The 14,583-nt window shown below is 46.6% G+C and overlaps 1 protein-coding gene across 2 annotated transcripts in view; it reads left to right on the top strand.

Moving 5' to 3' along the window:
* IFNAR1 (interferon alpha and beta receptor subunit 1) overlaps positions 1 to 14,583 on the top strand; it is a 342,571-nt gene that overhangs the window by 314,242 nt on the left and 13,746 nt on the right. For both annotated transcript variants that reach the window (XM_069636295.1, XM_069636294.1), the window contains exon 10: positions 12,121 to 12,278. In XM_069636295.1, the coding sequence (XP_069492396.1) occupies positions 12,121 to 12,278 (158 nt within the window). The remainder of the gene's footprint in view (positions 1 to 12,120; positions 12,279 to 14,583) is intronic.

Below are 14,583 nucleotides of genomic sequence, written 5' to 3'. Positions count from 1 at the left end.
GTTGTTGTGTTGATGAAGGTTCCAGAAAAGAAAAGCAACAAAGTTACTGGTAGGTAAAAGTATGTTTCTGTCTTTCAGATACAGCTGCTTTTAGACGTAATGATTAAAAAGCAGTCCAATGGAATAGCCAATGTTTATTCTAGGGTTTATTCTAAGATTCTAAGGAGAACTGGCTGGAGGGCCAAATGCAATGCACTTGCTTGCCCCCTTGACTCTGATTTTCCCAGATGGCTAGGTGGGTTGACTGGGAGTTGCTGGAGGTAGGTTTTCCTGCCGTCGGTTCCACTGAGAGGGTGCCCAGGAACTGCGGGTGCAAGGATTCTTCTGGTCGGTTCCAGGATGCAGATCTCTTGAGGGCACTTCACCAGACGAGCGAAGGCATGTTCCAGCAATGTCCACCGCACAGAGGCGACGGCAGGCGTCCTTCCATTTGCGGTTGAAGAAGACTTTTCAGAACAGGATCCCGTGAAACTAGGAGGCTGAAATTCCTCTGGAAAGTGACTTATATGACAAGCTGGTGATCCCCGAAGTTCCGGTGACGAACGCAGAATAGTGACAGTTCTAGCAAGGTAGCCCACTGTAGAGCTGGTCAGTCCATCAGGTGGTCCAGGGACACTTTTGAAGGCTCAAGAGGGCTGGATCCTCGAATGCATCGACACTGGTTGGTCCCACCAGTCCAAGGGTTAAAGCACCGCTCAGGGCCTTCGCAGATCAGGTTGTACAGCAGGGCTTCGCCGGGACAAACTCAGAAAGGGATGCTGGGCCTCTTCGGGAGTCATCCGCGGATCTTCAGTCGGCTACTCTTCTACACAAGATACTTGCCTCCAACGCTGATCTGAAGAAATGGCTGCAGGAGTATTCTTCTTATCCAAGATTTTGCCTGGAGGCAAGTCCAAGCCCACCAGTGGTAAGGATCTGCACCATTCAAACTGCCAGCAGTGGTCCGATCAGGGACCACTGTGGATTTCTCTCATGTTCCACTCTCAAACTTTCAGGCACCATGGATGTGGAGTTGGGCCCAACAGTCCCACCCCCTTCCGTGGCCTCCCCCACACAAAGATCTCGATAGCCCGCGAAAGCAGCAGCTTTCCTGGGCAAGTGCTTGACCTTATATGGAATTTCCTGTAGTACTGTTAGGAAGGTTTTTTCTTTTAGCAACCTTCCCTCCACATTCTGTGGACCCCCAAACCTTTTGCTTTTGTTTTACACAATTTCTTGCTTTTTGTAGTGAAGGGAAGCCTCCAGCTTCACTCCACTGGCCTTTTGCTCATTGTTATAGGGAAACTAACTGGAAAAGTATGTTTCCCTTAGTCTTTACACTCAAAGGGATTTTGGGGTTACCTAAGATGTGTCTACGGACAAACTGGTGGCAGCCTTTACTTTTTCTACTTTTTCTTGTATATATATATATATTTTTATAGGCTTTATTGGATTGTGATTTACAAACCTGTTTCCTTTTATGTTACCATCATATTGATTAAAAAGAAGATCTTGCATCAGTAACAATCAGCAATGAGAGAACATAGAGAGAAAGAAAGGAAAAACTAAATGAATTAATTTTCCATTTATCAAGTTCTTTCAGGTTACTAGGTCAGTGACTTGTTGGTTTTTAAATTGTTGTTTTTTTAAGATTACCAACAAGAGTTTCAACAACGCTAAGGTAAGTCGTATTCGTTGTCCTCTCAGTAACTGAAGCCACCAATCTTCTGCTGTTCGACCTGCATAGATGCTAGTAATCCTAGCCATTAGTTGTGTTCTTATTGCGTCCAAATCTGGACAGAATAAAACCAGATGCTTTAGTGATTCTTTTGTTTCATCGTTTTGGCATAGACTACATTTTTTATTAGCTTTACTAGGTTTGGCTACTGACAGTGGCTAGTGTCCCAACATGGCCGTGCATTGAGTTTTTTTTTTTCCTTCGCCATCTTGTGTCTTGGCCTTCCTCCTGCCCTGCTACGTCAGGAAAATCCTTTTATGGTCCGGCACTTGCCCGGGAAACCCTTTATTTTCGCGGGCTTGTGCATACGCTTGCTGGCTCTCAGGAAGTGGGCTGGGACTGTCTGGTCTCAATCCACACACTGGTGCTAGTATGTCTGGTGTGCATGCATGAGTCACACCCACAGTGGTCCCTGATTGGACCACTGTTGGTGGGCATGTGTGGGGCAGATATTGTCATTGGAGGGTTAAGTCTGATCATGCACCTGAATTTGGGATAAGGAGAGAAGTCCTGCCGCTATTCCAGCAGATCTGAAGAGGAGCCAGGTATCCTGAGTAGCCGTGCAGAAGAAGGAAGTTCCGTGGAAGTATCTTGAAGAAGCCTGGCAACCGAATCCTGCTGCTGTCCTGGTGAAACCCTGCCTAGCTACTGATTTTTCCGGCTGCCCTCGGCCACCTCCTCTCCCTCTCTAATCTCTGACTGCCTAACTGCCATTCAAAATTGGTGTGCCGCCAATGATCTTTGTCTGAATGCCAGCAAGACGGAGATCCTCCTCATCGGCACACCATCTCCATCCTTTTCCCTCACTCTCTGGCCGGCCTCCTTTGGCCCTCCTCCTACCCCAACCTGCGAGGCTAAGAACCTTGGCGTCATCTTTGACTCCACACTTTCCTTCTCGGCCCATATCTCTGATGTCTCTAAAAAGTCAAACTTCCGACTGCACCTCCTCAGAGGTATTCTGCCTTTCCTCTCCTTCCCCCAGAAGCTCATGGTATCCCAAGCTCTGGTTCTCTCTAGCTTGGACTATTTTAACAGCCTCTTTCTAAATCTACCTGCCTCTACTCTCCGCCCTCTACAACTTATCCAGAACGGGACTGCGAGACTTGTCCTTGGCCTCAAGCCCTGAGACCGTATCTCTCCAGCTTTGAAATCTCTCCATTGGCTCCCAGTGGATGCAAGGATTAAATTCAAAACCCTCTGCATTGTCCACAAGGCTTTCTGGGGCCTGGGTCCAAAATACCTTCAGCTATCCCTCTGCAAATACCTCTCGCTCTTCTACCTCTAACTCCCTCAGGGTCAGTCGTTTTTCAAAGAAACGAGCTGGGGGTAGATCTCTATCTTCGGCTGGGGCCTCCCTCTGGAACAACCTCCCTGCCACTCTAGAACCATCTCCGGTTCCGGAAGCACCTCAAAACCTTCCTCTTTGCTTCTGCCTTCGCTCCCCTTCTCCCCTGCTGCTCTGCTCTCTTGGCACTGTGCACCTGGCCACCCTCTGTACCGTGGGCCCAGGTACCTGCTCACCCTGCCACCTTCCTTCACTGCCTCCTGGCCACCCCTTGCACTGGGGACTGTATCTGTACCCATGCAGCCCCCCCCCCCATTTTTCTTCTTTTCTGCACTTATTCAGACTTACCCAGTCTGCTGCCTTAAACACAGCACTTGCCACTTGCTGGCTGCACTACCACAGGTTGCCTCCATTTTCTATTTATTTTATTTATCTGCGCTCCTCAGCTTCTGCACTTTCCACTCTCCCCCTTCCATGCACTTTTTCCCTTTTCCCTTTCCCATGCACTTGCGCGTTCTGAATGTCACTGGGCCTAGTAAGATCGTTTTTATGTTGTACTGTGTTCTCCCTTGTTCCCCTCCCTTGCCTAGTTGCGCTCTGAAACACTTGTGTACGAGCGCGATACAAATAAAATATCATATCATATATCTCCAAAGAGCCTCGTTGGTGCTTCAACTCTGTAGAGTGGTGGGAACAACCATTCTTGACCTTTCCTGGTAGCCTAGTAAGTGAGTCTTCTCTGAAGTGTCCCAGGGCCATCCAGTGGCGAAGGCCCAGTGCAGCATCATAAAACTGGGAGGAAGAGACAGTGAGAGATGCCCGGGAGTTTCAAATCAGCTTTCTGAGCGGAGCTCAAGGAAACAGGGAAGCTTCCAATGCTGGATGAAAGCTGATGTATGCAAGTTCCCGAGTTACACTCTAAGAGACCGAAGCTGCGAGAAGCCGAAAGACTGGAGAAAGGTCCCAAGACGGACTGAGCAAGAAGGGGTGGTGTGACCGAGGAAATGAGGCAGTGCCTTAAGGATGCCAAGACCACTTACCGGAGGGTAATGCAGAGTGTGCTGAAAGACGAGAAAGCGGAGAGTGAAGACGGTGTCCAAACATCAAGAGAAGAGAGTGCTGTCCAAACTACAGGCCCAGTGACGCAGTCCCTGAATTAGAAAGGTAATGGGGAGACCTGGGGAGGGGACCGAAAATACTGAGTGGGCTACTCCTACTCGTACCAGTGAGGAACAAGTGTGGAACAAGAGTGAGAATCCTTACTGTGCTGCTCATACACATCCCAGTAAAGAACACATCTTAAAGAATAATTAGTGGAGTACTCATACCCATCCCAGTAAGGAGCAAGTCTTAGAGAACACTCCTACTTGTGCAAGTAAATAGGAAGTGTTGGAAATACATAAGGAGATTGAGAACTGTAACACAACCAATGTTGTTTACCCTAACCATGAAAGGGATTGGACATTGAACCAAGAGATCAAGTTTGCATAACAAATGAAGAGTAAAAGAGCCCGAAGAGAAAGTGGAAAAGAAAACCAACACATTTGCAAGATAACAAAATAAGAGTGAGAGAGAAGTGGAAAGCCCATTATTTGAACTTCATGACTTGATAAAAGTAGTTACAAAGAACTACCTATGAATACATCACTAAACCAAACATGCTAAGAAATAAGCCCACAGGAGAAGGGAGTCATTCTCCTATGCCTTCGTTTATTTGATAGTGGAAGGGTCGGCATAGATTAGTTTTGGACCTTGGACGGATCTTTCTTTTGGGCTCGCTGACAACTGACAAGTATTCTAGTTTAGTTTGGTTAGGTAGGGAAAACCCATTACGTTAGGTGTTTAGTTATTTTCACCTATTTATAAAGATCAAGTCAAAAGGAAGATCAGGGCATGTGTCCTACTTCTGACCTGCCACAGGAAGCAGGCAATAGGAATCACACTGTCAGCTTATTCTGAAAGGCAGAAAGAGTAGGAATCATCTGAAGAGATAGCAGGAGAGATTTCCGGAGTGCAGGACAGTGAAGACCCTGCCACACTTACGGGTCAAGCAGAAGTTAGAAATGATGAGCAAAGGAGAACCAGAAAAGTGAAGACCACAAGTGGGGGGGGATGTAATGCTTAAGGTCAGACTATAGGAACCTGGGACCTTTTGGATATCAGATATTCAGACAAGATCAAATTAAAGGATGGAGGGGTGGGGTGGCTGTTGCACATCTGAGGATATTTATGAACTTATCACTCCTGTCTTTGCAGTTAAAGGAGCAGAAATGCTGGTGCTTAAGATTTTGATCTCCTCTCTCATGTCCACTGCTTAAGTATTAATCTATCATCCTTAGGGACATGATGTACTGTTGGGTTAGATTTTCATATTTATGCCAAACCACCTTCACCAGTGAGTCCCCAGCACTTTTTGCTGGACGTATGGATTCTCTTTCTATGTCCCTGACTGAGTATGAACCATTTTTCCAAATCACCCTTTCTTTTACACTATCTATGGGAGTAATTTTTTATGTCTCTCCATGTTGGGAAGAATTCTTGTTTCTGTGCTAATTCCCTTCAACTTTAGAGACCCCCAGCTCTTTTGTTGGACTTTAGGACTTTTTAATTTTAACCCTGGAGTGAGTGAGACATTTCTCTCACTCCCTCATGTGTTTTAACCTGATTTGGATTATGTTTCCTTTGTTTTTGTAGTCTGCCATACTCCATAGGCATCTACTTTTTGTATGGCGACAGACAGCACCTTCAGTGCAGTGTCGCAGAGAAATCCTTTAGATTTCTCAGAAGGTTTAAAAACCTTTTCTTCTGTGAAGTACTGTTCCTAAGAATAGTACAGTGAAATTGACTTCACTTACCTTTTCTCTTTGTGAGTCCAGCACAAACCATCTTATGTGGAGTGCTGGGGGGTACTTAGTAGCCCCTTATACTACCTATTCATGTAAAAAGATTATGTTACCCTCACTACTTGAAATGGCTGGTGGAAGTGGTTTAATGTTCCATGTTCCTACCATTGCGTTTGTTTTTCTAATGCAGGCTGAATCCTCAGCTGCAGTATAGCACCCATGGGTGGTCATTTTGCAAAAATGGCCCCGGTCTTCTTTTTTCGCCATTTTCTGTTTGTGAGGTCTTTCTTGGGTTTTACTCTGCGCGACAAGCCTTTGTTCGTTTTGCCTTTTTGGTGGACTTCAGTACTGAAACCCGCCTCTGCCTCCAGTGTGTCTGGAAGGGCAGGAAGTGAGGGAGGTCCCCGAAACTCACTTGTCCTTTGTCTTTAGGAATGCCTGAATGCACCCAGTCCTAATTGGCTTTCAGGACAGCCACCCTGCTGTTTCAGTGACAGCTAGGCTGTGCACGAATGGGAGAAACCTGCTTAAAAGGCAAGGGTTTTGGGACTAGAGGCAGAATCAACCACTGAACACCAGACTAAGAAACCGTGAAAGAAGCTTGCTACATCCTCCAGACCTTCGAATTGCCCGGTGAAGCCCTGTTACTGTGCTGAAACTCCTTTTTCTGATCGACAAGCTCCGGAAGGGACGACTTCTTCCCTTGGGTTAGCGGGACCAACTAACCCTGAGATGAACTCCACTGGACCATCTTCCCAGACTGGCTGTACTTCTTTGCTGCTGCAGGAACCGAGTGCCAGGGTCAAGAAGTCTGTAGTTGAGTGCAACATCTGCAAGCTGGCCAGAAGCTCCAGGAGTCTCCCCACGACCCTCCAGAAGCAGGACAACCAGCGCTTGAGTCCCAGCACCAGAGTGCAGGACTCGAGGAGTGAAGGAAGCCCAACCGGTGTCCAAGATCTGCGGTGGTGCTGTTTACTGAGCGCTGAAACAGCGAAGTGCCGCTGATCTGAAAAGACCCCGTAGCTTCTGCCGACCTCTGAATTACTGCCACAGGAGTCCTCCAGACGTCCTCCCTCTTGTCCCCACGACTGAAGCCCTGTAACCCAGGATCTGCATCACTGCAACCAGACAAGCCAGCTGGACCACTCTTCTTCTAACCAAAGCTACTGTTCCCACTTGGGCTGCTTACCTCAGTGTGTGTAGCTTTGCTCTTCTCAGTTGAGACTTGCAGTTGCTACTTTGCTAGAGTTGATTTCAGCTCTACCCTTCACAAGTGAAACAGCTTGTAACCCGACAGTGATTTTTCTTCAACAAACTCTAACTTTGTGCAAGACTTTGTTATCTAAGAAGTGCCTCAGCTCCATCGACTGTGCTCCAATGGACTTTGGCTGTCCTGGCTCCCTGCAGACTCTTCTACTCCTCTTGACTTTGATATTTACTGCCCCTCAGTGGTGATCCCTTGGTTTTAAACTATTTCTGCTGGGAAAGGTTTTTGTCTAGACTTGATTGGAAGATTCAAGTGCTCACATGCTTTGAGAACCTGTTTAACCGTGTTCCTTCCCTTAACCTTTCCTTTCTACGAACCTCAGAATCTACAAAGTGTGCAAATGATATATAAATGCCATTACTGTCCAAGTTAGTGAAGTCACCTCAGGGTGTAGGACGTGTGTAAAAAGCATCTCTAAAGAGTATCTACTAGCTTTGTGTTGATTCTGGAAAAGTATTTGTAAGTATATTTGATTGTTACCTATATTGCCCTTTTTGAAGAATGCTTATTTAAAAAACTGCTGTTCAATAAATATTTATAACTAAAACCTTGAGTGTAAGTATTACTTGGTTACTTGTATTTGCAAATTTAATTGCTACGGCTCCACAGCTCACATTTACCCCTCTTGAGATTAGCCTGGCTGCTCAGTCACACTACCAACTTGTGTAGTACAGGCCTATACCAAAAGGTGGGTTACAAGAGGACACGTGTTGTGTAGTCCCCCACAGGGTTACATCAAATCTTGCCTAACACCCCATACTTTATTTTTGGAATCATACTTTCCTATAACTTTTTGGGCATCTACATTTTACTATTGCAGCATGCAGCACTTTCTGAGCATTGTTGCTGAGGAGCCCCTTGGACTTTAGTTTCATTTTCTCTTACTTCCCTTGTATGAACTAATGTTCCCATGTGTAGATGGATACTTTTTATCCTTTCTACACTTCCCATTGTTAGATAATCACACCCCACCTTTGTGGAGTGCTGAAGGTTTACATAGTATCCCCTTTCCCACTAATTCTGTAGCATTTATGTTACAGTCCTTTACTCTCCTTGTCAGAACACAGGTTCTCAAGGGTAGCAGGATATTTTTATATCCCTTCTACATGTTATATTGTGAGATCACCACACCCACCCTTATGTGGTGTGCTGAGGGGTGACACAGTATCCCCTTTCTCACTGCTAATGTAACATTTCTGTTAAAGTGACAAGCATACCTTTATGGCTGGTGGCAGTGCACGTGTTATATTGACATTTGGGTCACTCATATGGCACTTCTCATGGTTCCCAAATAGGGCAAAGTCACAGGAATGGACAGTCTTTCCCTGGATAGGATCCCCCCATGTGGAACATGCTTCTACTGCAACTTGAGCTGAGCACATCCATTTGAACATTCTGTCATAAACTAAAGCTTTGCATCTTTTTACTGTTTAATTGTGTATTCTGCTTCTCCTTTGGGCTTGCGCCAGGAGTCCACATGCAGCAACAGTTGTGCTCAACAAATGGAACTAAACTATACAAACATTGGAGGGGCCCTAACAAACACACAATACATAAACAACCCAGTAAAGGTTGACCAGAAAAAGGGTGATATTGGAGGATTTACACAGTCCAAAAATGAGAGGAGTGACATTGTTCAGAATAACTTGCAGGCATGTAAGGCAGAAAGCCAGGAGACCTAGATAGCGAAAGTTGGCATAGTCGTTGTGAGATTGGATAAGAGTGGAAGCACCAGAAACGTCAAGAGGTTGATTAAGAAAGGGGAAGATTTGTCAAAGAAGGCAGAGATAGAAATGGCAGGAAGAGAAGACTTGAGACACTGGATGCAGGAAAGTTAGTGAGTTTACAAATTTAGCAAGAATATTGTTTTTACAGTGAAGACTAGCGTGGGACAAGTTATGGGGCCACCAAAGACTGTGGTCTTGGCCTTGTCTGACTTAAGTCAGAGATAATTTGTTACTCCCAGTTTGATGTTCTGGACGTAGAGGTCTGAAATTTGGAGACAGCGGATCGAAGGTCCCCCCTCCAGGTGAATCGGGGTCTGATCATTGCCAGGATAGGTAAAGAAATGGAAGCAGATGTTGGCGAAGCAAGAGGGTGTATACAGAAATTAAAGTGGAATGAGAAAGAGAAGACTCCTGGGTACACTGCAGGTTTCAGCAGGAGGAGCCATGCAAAAGGGAGGAAGGCAGACTGACAGCGGACAGCTGTATACAAGAGAGGAGAGCCAGGAAAGAGCAGGACACGTGAAGTCAGAGACCTGGGAAAGGCAAATGATAGTGTCAAAGGCTGCATAGAGGTCAAACATCACCAGGCAAAAGACACCAACGGCAACTGTTGCCATATGAGTGTCAATGAGACAGGCAAGTCGGGAAGGCCATGGCCTGAGAAGGAGGCAGCCTGAAAGGGTTGTAGAATACTTGACCTTCAATGAAGAGCTGCAGTTGAACAGTGATCACAGACTCCTGGAAAAAGTAATACAATCGTTTGTATTGAGGAGAGGGTCTGACATGGGTGTGTTTATAAGGGCCATTGCTTCAGATTTTAGAGGGGAGGGAACCACACTCAAAGATGAGGAGGTATTGGAAATAAGAAGCAATGATTTGGACAGGAGGAGAGCGGTCATCAAGAGACAGGATGGCAAAGCAACTGAGTGAAGCAGTGACTGTAAGATTAGGACAGGAGGAAGGAGCACTGGGCAAAAAAGGTAGAGCGTAAGCAGTAATAGGAGAATACATACGTAGCTGTGAAAGAAAGCTGATAAGGGGTAGGAGGTGAACGTTTCTTAGGAATAGAGATTTTTTTGGCGGGTTTGGAATGGACTCAATGGTTGTTGAGTAGAAGGGTCGCTTGGCGGTGGTGATCGAGGTGTTGTAAATATTAAGTTGATTACAATAGGCTTTACTTAAAGATGGTGAGTAGGTGTTGTGGCAGTTTGTATGGACCAATATCCCGACGTAAACCATTTGAGGCAACGATTTGGGCCACCCCTTGCACTGGGGTCTGTATGTGTACCATACAGACCCCCCTTTTTTTTCTCTTCCTCCATTTATCAGACATACTTTGTCTGCCGCCTTAAACCCAGCCCTTGCCACTTGCAGGCTGCACCACCACAGTTTGTTGCCTTTGCTATTTATTTTTTTATTTATTTTATTATTTATCTGTTTTCCTTTGCTCCACACTTTCCACTTCTCTCCCCGCCCCCCTTCCATGCACTTTTCCCCTTCCCTCTCCCATGCACTTGCACATTTGCAATGTCATTGGGCCTAGAAAGGTCGTTGTTTTTGTTCTCCCTTGTTCCCCTCCTTTGCCTAGACAGTCCTAGCCTCTTCCTTGGCCACATACACAAAGGCATCACTAGCCCATGAACACAGCAGCTTTCCCGGGCAAGTGCATGCCCTCATATGGGATTTCCTGACCTCAGAGGGCAGGAAGAAGGCCAAACTCCAATATGGCCAAAGAACACGCAAAAGTCTTGCGGCACGGGCATTTTAGGGCACTAGCCACGTTTAGTAGCCGTACGCGCTAAACATTAAGGTGCACAATAAAAATACAGCAAAAGGGTAGCTCATGCCAGCAGCTTGTCTTTAGGCACATGTAAAAGTAGCCCAAAATCTCTAAAGTAAAAGGTTATGGGGATACAAAAGTATGCCCATTGCACTGCACTGTAAGCTGCTGTGTGCAATGTAAAAACTACAAGAATTCAAAAGAGAACAAAAGGTTCTCAGCACTTACATTCTGAAGGATTAGTCAGTTTCCCCATAACATGTGAGCAAAAGGCCAGTGAAGTGAAGCTGAAGGCTTTACCTCCCTTCAAAAGGTCAGGACTGCTTCAAAAACAGCAAAAAGAATGGGTTTCATAAAAAACTATGGAGGGAAGTTGCAAAAATGTAATCTTTTCTAACACTTTACCATATTTTTTCCTCATAAATGATACAGGAAAATGCAGAATTCCAAAACATAGTCTTAAAAAAAAAAACTTCTAGGGGGCACAACTCTATTTTGTTCTCACTCGATATGCTCGGACAATCGAGAAAATATTGAGGCTCCTCCACCAACATCCTTCTGCACGCTGTGAGGGCTCACTCTTGAATCGTTTAGAATCTTGGTGCCCCTTCAGGAGCTTTCCACCCCAGAGGCACCAAAAGCTGCCTGCAGCACTGGAGTAAGAGGAATAGTCTAGAAGAGGCAGAGGGTCAAGGCGGTCCACACAGCGCAGAGGGTTTGAAGGAGAGCCCCCAGATAGGTGGCCTGCCCATTCAGTCTTGCCCTACCATCCCCTGCATTTGTCAGGGATAGCCATTCTGTCTGGTGGCCGGCGTCTTTAGTTGGAGCATGCGCAGTTCTACAAGCAGTGATTGCATGCTCACAAGAACCATTCATATAAACTGCAGCTGGCTTAAAGGATGTCACCCTGCATGCACACACTCTAACTGTATGTCCACCCCACTGTATCACTGTATTACTGCTGCACCCCTGTTATGAATCAAGCTTGCACATACATCTAACTGGGCTGCAACAGCGCCCTGGTGCCCGAGGGTTTAGGCGCTCTACAAATGAAAAAATAAACAAATAACTCATTTTTGAATGCCAGACGTTTTCTGTGGCGTAGCCTTAATTCTGTATCGCTTCGAGATTGGTGGCAGTGGTAAAGCAAGAGGTATTTGGAAATACCGCCTCTTTTACTGCCCCACCTAGTTACAGGTTATGGAACCCATAGACCCCAAAGAACATGCTCGGGAGTTGAGATATTCCCTCCACTCACAGTGGCGGTTATGATCCAAGGAGAATGACCGCATGCAGTAATTTCGCCTAACCCAAAATGGGTACTAGAAACCCTGAACCGGGCAGTAATGTACGTCACGGCATGCGGTACTGGTCATTCAGTTTGGCAGAGGCTCAAAATATTGAAAGGACACTTGATGTACGTTTTCTTCAAACACTGTGAAACTGTCGCTATTATCTGCCTCTAACATGCGGCCTTGTTTTCTTTCTGTTTGTGTTTTAGGTAACCCCTCAGTTTGGAAGACAATAGCTGTAGGTGTGTACACTGCCCTCGGTGGATGTTCCATTCTGGCGGTTTTATTTTTCGTCTCATATTACTTAAAAAAGTGGATCGGCTATGTGTTCTTCCCGTCGTGCACATTGCCTTCGAACATCAAAGAGGTACTGTGTTTCTACTTGTAAAGCGAGCAATGCGTGGCTGGAGTAGACTGCCAGTGCGTGGGTGGGTAGACTGGCAGTGCGTGGCTGGAGTAGACTGGCAGTGCGTGGGTGGAGTAGACTGGCAGTGCGTGGGTGAGTAGACTGGCAGTGCGTGGGTGGAGTACACTGGCAGTGCGTGGGTGGAGTACACTGGCAGAGTGTGAGTGGAGTAGAGTGGCAGTGTGTGGGTGGAGTACACTAGCATTGCGTGGCTGGAGTACACTGGCAGAGCGTGAGTAGAGTGGCAGTGCGTGGGTGCAGTACACTGGCATTGTGTGGGTGGAGACACACTGGCAGTGCGTGGGTGAGTAGACTGGCAGTGCGTGGCTGGAGTAGACTGGCAGTGCATGGCTGGGTAGACTGGCAGTGCGTGGGTGGAGTAGACTGGCAGTGCGTGGGTGGAGTAGATTGGCAGGGCGTGGGTGAGTAGACTGGCAGTGAATGGGTAGAGTACATTGGCAGTGCATGGCTGGAGTAGACTGGCAGAGTGTGGGTGGAATTGACTGGCAGAGCGTAAGTGGAGTAGAGTGGCAGTGCGTGGGTGGAGTACACTGGCATTGCGTGGCTGGAGTACACTGGCAGAGCGTGAGTAGAGTGGCAGTGTGTGGGTGGAGTACATTGGCAGTGCGTGGGTGAGTAGGCTGGCAGTGCGTGGCTGGAGTAGACTGGCTTTGCGTGGCTCGAGTAGACTGCTATTGCGTGGGTGGAGTAGACTGGCAGTGCGTGGGTGGAGCAGACGGGCCATATCTCTGGACTGCACAGGCAGAGTAGCAAGTAGAACAGAAGGGGCTCGGCCCTGGACGCACAGCCGGCTCTTTCCTATTCGTGGGCTCTGGAACAGGATGAAAAAAATCTAGCCCGACTCCCGAGGTCATTGGCTGCTAGATGGAGCTTCCCTTGTGTTCTGCTTTGCCAGGGGATTCCTGGCAATCCTGTTTCTGAGGTGCTTTTGTCAAAACGGGTTCCTCCGCGCTTACAGCTAACCCTCAGAGTCAGAAGTGAAGGGTTGCTGGCCACGTCCCAGAGTGCACAGAACCAAAGGCCTGCCTGCCAAAAGAAGCGCTTGGAATAACAACGCTGCATAGTGCTTCATGCCAGATTTCTGCCATTTCTAGCCAGTCATATTACCCAGTTTAATGGAACTTAATTTAACAAACTCGGAAAGATGAAAGGCGGAGTCAACACAGCCAGGATTCGAAACTGAGAAGTGCCGGCATGCCACAACGCCGAGGCACCCATTCCGTTAGCTATTTAAGCGGATTGGGCCGGGCAGGCTACAGCAGTCTCCAAAAACTGTGCCCGAGTCGGGTGCTGCGGGGGCTAGCTCAGCCCACCATGAATAAGTGGCACGATTTTAACTGATCGCACAAAGGACACGCCTGCTAGTTTCTTTACAACAGAAGGGATGGATTGAGTGGTTAACATTGGGTGAAATGAATATGTGCAGGGAAACAAGAAGATATCTTTTGCTAAAGCGGGATAACCAACACCTGACTCCAAAACACTGAAACTGTCCGCATGAGTCTATATGACATGTGATTTACAGTCATTTTACTATCAGGATGTTACAAATTAAAGCGCCCTTACCCTCCTTTCCTGCGAGGCAGCTATGTGGAGCATAGAATATAATGGAGACGTTTCCTAATGTAAACTCCAATTCCGATGTCCCTGGGGGTTAACTTTGTGCATAACATGAACCCCCACCTTGAACTTTATTATTTCCCCCAAGCATATTGACACCAAAGCGCTGAAAGCAGGCTAAAACATGTCAGTGATACGTTAATACTTTTTTAAAGATGTATTTGCCCAGCAAATTCAAATTTGTGGTGAGGTGTCTTTAGTTTGTGAACATTGATGTCTCCTAAGAGTATATCTGCACACCATCAGCCCCTCCTTAGGAAAAATCCTAAATAAAGCAGTGGAGCGGAGGGGGCGAGTGGCTGCAGATTATTACAGGACCGATTTATTGGACTCTGCATGGCAGAACAAACAAAGGCAGCCAACAGCAGAGCTCCTAAATCAGGGATTGGAAACATTTGGCTCGCCAGATGTTTTCGAGTGTGATTCTCATGATCCCTTGCAATTGACTATGCGTCCTAGGGATGGTGGAAGTTGTAATCCAAAACATCTGCAGAGCCAAAGGACCATTTATGAATAGTTGTTTAGCTGCCCAGATGATGGGCCTGGTTGATTTATTTACAGAATTATGGTGCTTTGCTTACTGATTGAATTCTCTTTATACCGAGTGAGAAAGTGATTTATTTAG

This window comes from Ambystoma mexicanum, chromosome 7p (assembly GCF_040938575.1).
Source record: "Ambystoma mexicanum isolate Mex_15411 chromosome 7p, UKY_AmexF1_1, whole genome shotgun sequence".
Taxonomy (NCBI): domain Eukaryota; kingdom Metazoa; phylum Chordata; class Amphibia; order Caudata; family Ambystomatidae; genus Ambystoma; species Ambystoma mexicanum.
The sequence above is the reverse complement of the archived record's forward strand: the minus strand, read 5'-3'. Positions and strand labels throughout refer to the sequence as shown.